Source organism: Ixodes scapularis, unplaced genomic scaffold (genome assembly GCF_016920785.2).
Source record: "Ixodes scapularis isolate PalLabHiFi unplaced genomic scaffold, ASM1692078v2 ptg002869l_1__unscaffolded, whole genome shotgun sequence".
Lineage (NCBI taxonomy): Eukaryota > Metazoa > Arthropoda > Arachnida > Ixodida > Ixodidae > Ixodes > Ixodes scapularis.
Window position 1 is genome coordinate 67999 of NW_024610276.1, and position 13038 is coordinate 81036.

The 13038-nt window shown below is 44.7% G+C and overlaps 1 protein-coding gene across 1 annotated transcript; it reads right to left on the reverse strand.

Annotated features, from left to right (window-relative positions):
- Positions 1-2990: 2990 nt before the first annotated feature.
- Positions 2991-10657, reverse strand: LOC121834676 (juvenile hormone acid O-methyltransferase-like). The gene is made up of 3 exons (XM_042288403.1): positions 10160-10657; positions 6459-6612; positions 2991-3163 (listed from the first exon to the last, which is right to left on the reverse strand). The coding sequence occupies exons 1-3, from the start codon at positions 10655-10657 to the stop codon at positions 2991-2993; spliced, it is 825 nt and encodes a 274-aa protein (XP_042144337.1).
- Between the last annotated feature and the right edge of the window lie 2381 nt (positions 10658-13038).

Genomic DNA, 13038 nt, shown 5'->3' on the forward strand with positions numbered 1-13038 from the left:
TTATTTTGTGTGGTTCTCGCTTGCTAACGGTTTCGGGTGCAGGAGAGCTGGTGGGCATTGATATTTTTTTTTTAATGCCCGTAACTGCGGTACAAAAAGCATAACTTTTAGTCGAAGGAAAAGACAAAGAAAGAGGGTTGTTTCAAACTCAGCTACTTTCTTTGGTTCCACGAATCCTCATACACCCAGAAATCTTATTCCGACTACAGCAATTTTTGAACTTCAATAACGAGACCTACAATTACAGCAAGATCACAGATTGCCAGATATCGGACTCACGCTTGTATCCCGAACACTATTCACTTAAAAGATACACAAAGAATAACCTTTATTCCTTCTCTTGTCCCCCACCTTCAAACTGAACAACAAATCCAACCTTCACAACGAAGTATTTGTAGCTTCCAAGACTGACTTTCCAAAAGTCCTACCCTCTCCTTTACTTGCTCGTCTTGTGGACAGCACCATCGAGAAGCAACTGTTGTTAAGTTCTAACACGGGACTCTGTTAAATTGAAGCCTGTGAGGTTGTTGTAAAACGCTCGTGCTATCTTGGGTAAAAGTACATTTGGCTCGTCTGAGTTGTACACTACAAACATGGACATGGTTAATAGCTGAGATTTTTAACATGAATATATCAACAAATGAAACCCTATTTCCGCGTGTTTTCTACCCCTGGTGCCTTTCCATCACGACATACAAACTCGTATGTTGACTATTAGTGGGATGGATAAAAAAATAAAAAAAAACTCTGCTTGATTTAACTAAATATGGTAATTAGCAAAAAATACAGTTGTAACGTATATGTAACGATGCGTTCCATTTTTTTAACTGTAACGGGAACGAGTTCCTTTCTCACAGATGGAACTTGTAACGGGAACGCGTTCCAAAAATCAGAAGGAACGAGGAACGAGCTTTCGTTCCTTTTTTTGAGGAACGTGTACAACACTGCTCCTGTAGCACCCCATTCTCTTTCCCCTTGCTCGCTCCTTCTATTTGAGAGAGGATATTCCTTCCCAAGGGGTGCTAGCGCACGCTGTGGGTGTTGTCGCGCCGTCTAACTCCCTCGAACTCCCCTCCTTTCTTAGAGTGTATAAAGAGTTCTAATTTTAACCAAATTACAGAAAAGCGCCACGTAGCGGAGGGCATTAAACGCACTATCTGGGCCGCGAATTGGTCTCTGTGTACTCTCTTTACGTTTACTATATGCTCTATTGAGACGCTGCGTGACCGCATCACACATGGCTGCCACTTTCAGTGGCAATTCGGCTTGCGCATCCGCCGAGCCTGCTCCGGGATCCACGCTTGCTTCAGGCTTTTCGCCATCCTTCGTCTCGGAGCGTAGTGTGGGAGACATGGCGGGAAAAAACAGAAACGCCAAGCAGCCAAGAAAAACGTGTGCGGCGACAGACGGTAACTCCACTCGAGAAAGATAAACACGCCCCCAAACCGTCATCCGCGTCACCCGTGTGACTAAGCAATGCTTTGAGGCTGCATGCAATTCTACGAGCAATCGCGCTGTCGCGCATACAAGCACTGCTTCGAAAAGAAACACCGCAGTTGAAAAAAAATTTACCGAGAAAAGAAACCCAGCCCCTTGTCGGTCTGACAGAAGGGCAGCAAAAGTACGTTGGGCTTCATGTGGGAGGATTGCCTTGCTGTAGCCCATCCGGGAGGAACAACACGAATGCGGGGTTTACATAACAAGAAACTATTTTTATGAGAGCAACAGGAATGGGTTGTTAGTATTTAAAGTATAACATTGCCGTAGCGTTCGACCGACGTGTCTCCGTGCCCTCGGGCCCTCTTCCTCCTTCTGTGGGAAGGCAGACCCCCTATTTGATAGGCTCTCGCGCCTATTCCTCATGCGCTGTCGGGCGCCTCGGACGTTTTCCGCTTTGGGCTTTGGCAGCGGTCTCTAAGCGTGGTGGCAGACCCTCGCTCCCACAAATTACAACTCCGAACGTTGCGCAAAGTCCCAAGCACTGTAGCCTTGCACGGGTGCATGTTTTTGTAGTGGGGCTGGCGTAGTCCCATACGCTCCGTTTCACTTTATGTCCGAATGCAACCTTCGCTACGATCAAATGGAGCCAATAACGCAGCACCAAAAGTGTCACGTCATGACGCTCATCGTTGGTTCGGCGTTTGATATTACCGGCTAAACCAATCGGCGGATCATTCATTGTGCGGGTTTGGTTCATTCCGTGAGAGTAAATGCACAAAGCCTACGAGCTCTATGACGATGCACCTTTGGAACAGCTCGAGTGCCTCACATTGGATCGCAGAATTGACTGCGGTCGCACTAGGTGTGAAAGAGAGTATAGCTCCTAAACTCAAATAGTTCGTTTGATCTTACTTGATTTGATTGTTTGCGGAAGTTGATGTTGAAGAGAATTTTCGGTTCCCGTAAAAGCAGCGGAATTGCAACCATGGTTTCAGTAGTGTCAGAACACTTAGAGGTAAAATTCTGCGAACCACTTGACTGGAAGCAAGGCGGACCGCAACTTCGTCTGCTTCTTTTGAAGGGGTTGTGGTAGCGCGAGAAAGATGCCAAGCTCTGATTGTTTTTGAATTAAAGATTGTGGGTAGACCTCAAGGCAGCTTGCTTTGAGGTCTACCCACTGTCTCTGAATCAGAGCCGATCAGAACTCGTCGTCTTTCTGAAGTCACCGCAACTCTTGCGCAAGAAGCGAACGACTTGTTGTTCGCATTGGGTGTTCGCTTAGCATCGGGTTTGCTCCCGTCACTTAACGTCACTAAGACAAAAAGAAAGTCACCCTGTCCCAGAGCCCTTTATTGTTAAATCCTTTGCAGCGTGGTCCAATCAAAGATTATGTTTCACGCTTTGCTCTTTATTTCCCTGAAAACGCGTTACTACTTCTTTCCTTGGCTTTGGTAAGCTGCATCTCATTATATTCGGTTAGGGCGTGCAGATCAATATTTGATGTCGGCACTGTGCATCGTTGCAACGTAGGAGAGAGGGGCGCGCCAAGCTTAGGGTCGAGGTTTGCGGGCGCGCACCAGGAACTGGGTGTTGCGGAACGGTGAACTACCGGCCTCTTTCTCGGCGAACAACTTGGCTCCTTCCTCGGCGACGTCCTTGAGGAGGAGAAGCTTCTCTTCTTCTGTCACAAGGTTGGATAATCTCATCAGTCCCATATGCGCTCCTGAAAATAAGAATAAAAATACGTTTCTACAGTTACTAGCCGGAAATAAGTATCAGAAAGTCTGTTCCGGCGCTCGATTGAAAAAGGCTCACCTACCGTAGCCCCTGACAGCAGTGCGTGGCTTTAATTTATCATCACGATTCTTTTTTTTATAAATCTTTGTTTCTTGTTCTCATCGGCTAGTACCGCAGTCTTATTGAATACGGCGCGATAATACAATGCTCTCGACTCGACACGCCCCTTGGTTCTTACACCTGAGGTGAATATATTATAATTATCGCTAATGCAAACACCAGGGGATCCGGATATCACAAGTCCAAGTAGAGGGCCTGTAGACATAAAAAACTGAGAGGAGGCACTATGAAAAGCAGTGGCGTCAGAAACGTTCAGAAGGTGTCCTGGAGGGAAGGATTCTATATGAAGGGTCCGATGAGTCGAAATATCCAATGTTTAATTCCTTGACCCGTTGAAATGTTGGTTCTTGCACCTCTTGACTACATTAAACCTCTAGACCCATTTCCAACCAGTTAAGTGGTCGAACGACCCAGGAGATTCAATACCAGCCTGTCAACTTCTCTACCCCGCATGAAAAAACTGCCGACATATACTTTCTAAAAATATTTCGGGATATGTCTGCACAGTCTTTGAAACTGAACGAACCGTTCGTAACACGTAAAACACGAATTCATCTCGAAACTCGCCGAAGAAGTAGAAACTACAGTGTCTTCAAAACAGACGTATAAAAAGGCAAGAATCATTTCATAGATATTCTTGGTTGCCTCCTGTGTTGCAATACAACAACCGCGACTAATCACTCGAAACAACTTTCTTCAGCAAATGTTTTTTTTTTTTGTTCAAAGGTATAAATTAAGCTTAAAGGCCGACCTACAAAACCATTTTCCGCGGGAGAATACCTTTCCTCCTTGCCACCCAGAAAGGAGGAAACCCCTTCTTCTTTCCACGGAGACTAGCTTCCGGACCCGCCGTTTTCAGGGGAGGAGGAGGAAGGAGTGCGAGAGGGGAGGGAGCGAAGGTCGTTGGGGAGCACTTTCCTACCCTGCGGAAAATGGTTCCGTAAGTCGGCCTTTAAGTGAAAATAAATTAATCTCACTTATCAGTCCTGTCCAACACTGGAATCGTCTCTGTTAAACAAAATTCGCTGTGGTTTAACTTTTAACCTGCCATAAATTATTTGACTCGTTGGATCTCTTGATTAGTCGGATGTCTTGATTCGATGGATCTCTTAACACGAACGACCCCTTGATTTGTTGAACCTATTCATCTATATTAGATCTCTTCACTCGATGGATAATTTGATAAGGCTTCCACACGCCTCTTGAATCGCTGGATCTCTTCGCACGATGAATCTGTTGGTCAGAAGCGGCGAGGAGAGGAAAGGGGGGGGGGGGGGGGGTGGGTTGATGGTGGCTTTTGCTAGAGTGGTAAAAAAAATCAAGAAATCCAACCAATCGGGACATCCGACGGTCCCGTGCCAGGCAAGTCAAAAGATCCACGAGTCGCAGAGATACACTACGGTCAAAATTTTACCATGATGATATTACCCCAGACTGGAGCACCACCAGCTCGCCTGCGCACTGACCGTAATTTCTTTAACGGTAAAGAAATCCGCCATGCCAAGCAATTGAATGAATCAAGAAATCCGGTGTTTGTGATGTTAAAAAGAACACTCTCCAGAGAATTCGGCATGTCGGCCACACTTAAGTTGACTAGCCAATAAGCAATCGGTCAAAGATTTCCTTTAATTGCCAGCCCTTTTTGATCTGAAATTGTTTGTGATGTAAGACAGAGTTACTGTACGACAGTGTTTTCAGACAAAAGGACGGTACAACGATATTCAGTTAGAATGTTTTTCACTTTATACGAGCTTACTGGCACTAATGGGACTCAAGGATACTCGCACGTAAGGCCAACGGCCAAAAAACTCCTTTGTCGAGGTGTAATTTCAAGGACAAAAGGGAGTGTTTTTGTTCAAACTCTTCTTCGCAAGACTTGATGACGTAGCTGGGCCGTCGCCGTACCGCCATCTGACGATATTTCAAAGCGGCTTATGAATTGAACCCGAGCATTCCGAGGGCAATCGATTTGTGCTCTTGATAATCAATAGCTCGAGAAGCTTTCGGGTAGTGGCCCGTGCCCAATCGCTGCAATAACGATAATAGCCGAACCATAACAATGTCTGTAACTCAGCACTTGTCCTGCGCCTTGCCAGCCGCAGCGTGTGGCTATGAACAACATTGGTGGCATATAACCGGCTCCAGATCACGTGGCCACTTGTTCTGGCTGCAAGTTGAGCGGGTGAACGCTGCTTGCTTTTTTTAATTTTTTTTTCTTTGACTACAATTGCGTGTGGTGAAAAACGAACGGGTGTTTCTCATTAACGTCAGGGATCAGCTACAAGCGGTATTAGCGCAAAGTTCAAAATCGTTGCATGGCACCTTTAAGAGCTCTTTTCTTCATTCCAACATATGTAACCATATTTTGTTATGAAAGTTTTTGTTTTCAAGAAGCAGCAATCTGTCATCTGTATTATAAATCGTTTTTTTTGTGTGTGATTCAAACATAGTAACCATAATTTTTTACGAAAGTTAGTTGTCTGCAAAACACAACAATCTATCATGTGTTGTGCGAGTTTGAGACACTTTGGAGTTTTTTGTGTTACATACGTGTCGTTGAGTTTCAGGGATTGGGCCAATGTGGTCTTGAAATATTTTGGGGGGAACCCACACAACCAGTTGATAATGAAAAAACGTCGAGTGGACAATTTTGAATGTCCTGACTCGTCAACGTTTTGGGACGAGTCAAGGAATCATATATGAGTCAAAAGGACAAACGAGTCCACAGGTTTATGGTGAGTCAAAGGTTTAACGAGCCAAGAGATTCAACAAGTCAATAGGTCCAATATTGAATATTTCGGATCGTTGGATCTCTTGACTTGTTGGACCTCGTGTTTGACATCAGCGATACCTCTCTCTACCAAACACAACCTTGGTAGAAAGCCGTAGTGCTGAAGTTTAGAACTCACCCATGAAACACCGGCCCAGGACGCATATCAGACACGAGTGCTGTTTTAGCGTTTCGGTGGAAGTCATATTTTGACTTATTGAATACGAGTTTTAGACAAATGCTAACCCGATCCTCGCGTTCAATGTATCAATGCGTTGACCCATGGTACGTAAGGTATAAACTTCAGGACGGCTGCTCTTTTTGCATGTTGGGTTGCCCTAATACCCTGTTAAGAAAAAACTTAAAAAAGTGCACTTCCTTCTAAGCTTACTTGTATATTCCTCAACGCTAGACCACCTGCGATCTTCTTCCAGCACCTCGCACGTGGTTGGAATCAGATTGGCGTTCTTCACAAGACCAGATACGTAAGACAGACGGGTATCTCGGTCTGCCAAATTCAGGGTTGGAGAATGCGTCGCGATCACCTGCGTGCGAATGTGAGGAATTGTGCAAAAAAGAAATGACATTGTTTGATGATTATCATTAAAAACGCAGAATTTCAAGAACGTAAAGTTCGAGGCCACAGATTACTGTCAAGGGCTATTGAAGAACTAGAAAATATGCACGGATACTGTGGCTGGCCTCTCTCTGCCGCCTAAGCCTCGGTAGTCCCAACTCCACGACGCCACACTATCGAAGAAGCGGATTCGCCATAATCGAAGCTAGATGTTCTTTCCACACGTAGTCCAAACCCCACTCGCAAATGACTGTAATAACGTTTATTACCTTATAACAACACATCTATAGGCTGGCGGCTGCCGTGGAAGCGGAACTTTCCATATGTGCTAACTGACGGCCTCAAAATAATTTGATCAATGAGTATTCACTACCTGGATAGCCGGAAGTGTTCTCCCAAATCTACTCGGGGTACTCTCCAAGCTCCTACGCGACGGCCCGTGGCCCCCTAGCAAAGTGTGCCCAACCAAAAAAGTCGTTTTCCCCCGATTTCCCCTGGTTTCCCCTTGCTTTGGCGGGACACCAGTCCTCAGTGGTCAATCAGGAGCGAAGTTTTGGTGTCCTATTGTTCGGAAGACGATGATGTCCCCACTGGAAGTCAGAGGGATTGCTGTCATGTTAGAGTATGGCGCAGTCTCGAATAAGCGAGGCACACATATGCGTGGAAGACATCGGATTCGACACATGGATGTGCCGAAAAGATGGCCGCTCCGACCCTACGCACACCAAAGTCCAGAATGCGACGTAACCGCAAAAAAAAAAAAAAAAAAAAAAAAAAAAAATTGGAAAAAGGTATTTTTGCAAATGTCGTCTGTCCTCCCTGCTTGGTTCTTTTAGGCAACAACTTCCCATCTGCTTCTGGTGAATTTTTCGAATTAATTAAACTATATTTAATTAGATGGCTTGTACCTTACCGTTGCTTGTTTAAGCACTTCTTTTACAAAGCTCCGTCACACGAAGGCTGCATCAGCTGTCGGCTGAAACCCATATCTTCACTGATTGGACTTGTGCCACAGCCGAACACTGCCGCGAAATTGGTGTAATAGCTGTACCCCAAGTGGGCGCTGGCCTGCCGTGTTTGCCCTACATAAACTCCAGCAGTGCGGATTTGTTAACGCCCTTTCACACATCACCATTTGTCTAGTTCACGTCAGCTGGGCCTCAAATCTCGCTCGAGTAGATACGAGTTACTACCGCGGGTCAGATGACATGATCAAGCAGAGCGGCAAAAACGAACGATCACTGGGGACTTTATAGAACTCTGCCAAGCAGGCGCGCTTTTTTACTTTTTATTCTGGTGTTTTTTTATTTTTATTGAGCGGTTCACACGGAAGCCACAGCATGGCGCGATTTTTCCATATCGTTCCTGTATGCCTCGTTCCCGTAGTTTCCGCTGAGGCCGAAAACGTGGCGCTACAATACGATATAGCTCGGCGCTGCATCACATTTTGTATGACCATTGCACTTGTCATAATGCTATGCCGATTTCATTTGAGCTTGACATGTTGTACTTTCAGATGTTCATTAAATTGCAGCTGAAGAGCAGTGGCGCCACTAGGTTCAGCTGCACCGGAAACGATTGCCCGCTACGATCCTGGCCAAACTCTGAAAAAGGCCTATTGAGCGTGTAAAACTATGAACTATATCGAATGGTCTCAGAAGAACAAAAAAAAAAACACTTTTAGAAAATGTTTTTTCGGCTGCTTTATGATTTATTTTCTCAGGATGATTTATTTCATACCTCAACGGCTGCTAGGAATTTTAAACCTTCCCCACCTTACTGAAAGGAGGATGGCACGTGATTTGTAAATTTGAAGCTGTAGATTTTCAGAATCAACCAACCTCAGAAGCTGCGTAAACAGGATGTGTAGGTCGGTCAAACTGCATCCTCTTAACGATTTTAAGCACAAATTTAACTGGTACCAACGATCTAACTCAGGTCACGTCGTGGAAGCCGAGTGTGCTGTTGACCGAGCTACGGACCCAGCACACAGGAATGGGAGAGCAGAAACAGGTGCTGTCGAAAGAGCGCACGGAAGGAGAAAGAGTGGAAAGGGCAAGAAACCGTGCTTCCCCTATCTTTGTTACCCCGAAAATCAAAGGCTTTGTTCGGGCGGGGCTGGATGGAAGCTTGAGCAAAGTCCCCCCCCCCCCCCCCCCTAAAAAAAAATAAATGGTGTGATGTAAGAAGTTTCTATGAAAAAACGCTGCCTAGGACACCACGTAAACTAAGAGCACCACCCACAACATATACTAAAAAAACAGACCGTCCTTCCACCCTAGGCATCACCAGAACTAAGAAAACCACCCACTTTATAAAGTTACCGCATTTTAAGGCTTTCGGAGAATTACCAGACATGAGGGCTACTTTTGCATAAATGTTTTCACGGTTCCATTGGCTGCCCTAAACAAGCTTCGTATGTTTTTATTACTGTACGAAATAAAACTCTTCCTTCCCATCATGTATTTGGTTGCTCTGAGCCACAAAGCATGCCGACCCTTTGAACGCATTCAATACACCTTTAACAGGCCGAATGTGGCAAGTTCGTATGAGGTAGCAATTTTCAAGCGTTAAAATGTTAGTATGTGGTCACCGCTCAAACTTTTTTGTATGAATTTTCTTTGTTTTTGTAGATTTGAAATTTGTTAGTTAGTATTGTTGTTCTAGCTATATCGTATCCCATTTTTTCTATAATTTTAGAAATCATATTTTTTTTGTGTTCCATATTCGCATCCGATCCTATTTGATTTTCCTCTCCCACCACTTTTTTTACCCCCAGAATATTTTGTGTAACACACACATGCTTTAATACTTTCTTTTCGTTATAATGGGTGAATCTGACAAAAGGTGCACCTTTCTGTAGTCGTACGGGCTGTCTACTCCCCTCAACACCCCCCCCCCCCCCCCCCCCACACACACACAGAAAAAAAGTTAAAGAAAAAACATGTTCAACATCAATCAAAGCACAGCTTCCCTGCTAAATTTAGCGGGGGAACTTAAAACACGTGACTTATGCACCAATTGAGTTTCTTCGCTACATTCAGGGGGAAAATTGACGTCCCGTGACCAATGGATAAATCCAGTTGATGAATGTACAAATGAAAATAAACACTTGGGCGAACTTGTGCCTCAGAATAAAATAGGAAAGGCGCCTTACATGCTGCGATGACGACAAAGGTACGACTATCCCAATGCTACCAGCTGCACATTATTTTACATGGCTTATGCTATCGAGAATATTCTAGCCGAAGATCCGCGATCAGTTCCTAGATTCTAGCGAAACGTTCCAGAAGAGCGAGGAAAGGAAAAATAAAAAGCTATGCGCAGCGCAAATTCCTCTGGGGGTGGCGATGATGCAGAACGCCGAGCTCTTATTGGCTGATTGAAAAATGCAGTGGGGACACCTCATGGTATTTTGCATTCAAGTCAACCCACTGAAGCGTTATGTTTAGCAAGAAATGAACCAAGTGTGATTTCATTCACCACTTGGTTTTTTCGGAAAAGAAAAATCTTACCGTTCGGTATTTTTGCCAGTGATCCAAAGTTAAGAGTTTTCTTCCCAAGCGCATAAAGCTTACGGACGCAGGGAAGTAAAGCAGACATTCACCACCTGGTCTCATCAAGTCGGCGATGTTCTTGAAAGCCCTTTCTTGATTCCTAATCCAGTGTAGGCAAAAGAAGGAATAGACACGATCGAACTGACCATATCGCCCGACAAAGTCGGCCACCCCGCTCCCTCCAATGTCCAAGACATCGTAGCAGATCTTCGGGTGGGCAAACTTCCTCTTGGCGTGTTCCACCATGTCCTGGGACACGTCGACAGCCACAATCCTCCCGACGTCTGGCCAGAGAGGGAGGAGCTGGTCGCGGGTGAAGTCTCCGGTGCCGCGACCCAGGTCGAGGAACTGTTGCTCCTTGGTCTCATCTGTGAACGAGCCTCGCATTAATTCCAGAACCTGGAGGTTAAATTTCCGCTGATAGCCATTGTTTTTAACGTAGAAATCAGGATCCATGGTGATAGGCGGCTTCTTGCTGTGAGCTAGCTTGTTCGTAGTTCGGGGCGCAAGAGTTGCCATTTTCACTAGTGACGGGTGAGCACGACGACCAGTGGTTGTGTAAAAAGCCCCGTCTAAAGTGCGCTTTTACATCAATTCTGCCTCGCTCGAAGTTACACCTGCTTTCGTACATATATGTATTAAAACATATGGTTGTGGGAATGCGCAGTTTAGTGAAGCTCATCCGCCGCTACATTTGTGGAACAGGAACTAATTAACTGGCGAAAAGCGCAACGGATTTGCCAAGCGGTCGTCGACTGTACGGTGGAGCACGAGCCTACACTGAAACAGCAGCCGAAGCTACAATTCGGTAGAGCCCATCAAATTGCGCCAAAGGTGCATCGTCATGGCGCTCGTCGTGTTTTACATTTGATTTCCTCAATCATAGCCGGCGAATTCCCCTTAATCTTGCGCTTTTGTTTTTTCCCTGCAAGAATGATTTAGCCGCTGATAGCAAAGGCGCAAAGACAACGAACGCCGTGATGGGCTGCTGCTTGATAGGCTCAATCAAACTGTGGCATAGACTAGGTTGTATTTATTTTGAAACGGAGCATACATTTAGGAGTGTTAATAAAAAAGGTTCTCCTACAACCTAAGGCGATTGTACAGTAGTGGAAATTATTAGCTATACAACAAGGCAGCTGTTGCCGTCCCGTACCAACGGGCCGCATAGCGGGGCAATGGGAAACACCGCGAGTACACCGCCTATCCTGTGCGACGGAATTAATCTTCCAGGTTGTATTTACACTTTCTCCTTGTCGTCCGCTAGGTGCAAAACGGACGCCGCCACAGCACTTGCTGATACTTGCTTCACAGGCTTTTGCGGTGCCTCTTTCGGTGCGATGATTCTGCGACTAACGGAAATGAGTCAGCAAAACAACCACCAAAGGGACAGAATCGTTGGCAATTATTGTATACATATCTTAGTAGATTACTTGCACGGTGATTTCAGATAAGATCGAACGGTGGGTGGCTGGTCGACCTCTTTAATTTGCTTCATATTTTTATATGTTATTTCTCGATGTCCAAAATAAACAAAATCATAATCATTCTCACCCGGAAAAAAGAATGTCGGAAGCAAAAAAATCGTACATCACGTAGAGGTGGAAAGTCGCATTTCCTTGCGTAGCCGGAGGGGTAAAATTTGGTGATTAATAACGGAAGGTATACTGCTTAGGTGAGTTTCATAATTTTTGGGCACAACCTATGCGTTCTTAACAGTACGAAAGAAATATTGCTATTGTTCATTATGTTTAAAAACATATTAAAAAATCAATTTCAGCTGCTTGACTGTTTTCCCCCAACTTTGCAGGCCTGTATCTCAGGAAAAAATTTAGTCAGAAATGTTTTATTTTAATTCAATACGCTACTTATAAATGGAAGTAAATTCACTAATATTCAAATTTATTTATGCGCGGGTTTGGGGAGATTTTGGCAAGGAAACACGAAACAAGTACCAAAATAAAAATATTTTAAGGGCGATATAAAAAAAAAAAAAAACTTCTCGAATTTTTTTAAAAATTTAACTAGTCATCCTACTTTATTTGTGGGTTAATATTCATTAACAACATGTTGGATTATATTGATGTTGTAATAGATACAGCTCCTCTACCGAGCTGAATTTATTACTAAGGAAATAAAAACAAAAAAACTGAAGCGTATAAAATTGTGTTGTTGTTGTAATAGAGAGGGTGGGCCATGAAAAGGGGGGGGGGGAGGGGGAGGGGGGGGGGGGGAGGCGAGGCTATCTATCGGGCGTCTGAAGGTCAATTGTTGGGTCTTCCTAAAAACTGGAAGGGAAGATAATCATTCGAGGCTGAGTTGAAAATCTTTGTGTGTGTTGCCCTTTTCGTCCTCCGTCTGGGGTCTACCAAAATGTTGGGAAACAATAAACGTTGCTGCCAAGTTGGACGGCGGTGATTAGGATCTGTTTGGATGTTGACAATACCTCAAAGTAAAACGGATTAGTGGGAAGTAGTGTTTTGGACAGATAGCGAAAAGGTGGCGTTTCGTTTGGGGAACCGATACGAGTAACGGTGTGCCTCAAAGACGCCTTTCAGTAAGAAACATAGATATCTGCGAAGAAAGGTAAAAAACACAGGCGAGCTGGTGAATGGTATCCATAATAACCCTGAGACGAAGGAAAAATAAAAAAACGGACAGTACAACGAAGTCTCTAACACAGCTTGAAAATTTATTTAACAACCATCGTCTTATATACACCCGTCACCGACCTCCAAAACAGTTCAAAAGACCTCCTCGCCCACTTCATAGAGTACCCTCACCCTCAACATAAACCGACAAACGCACACAAAACAACCACGCCCAAAACACAAAGG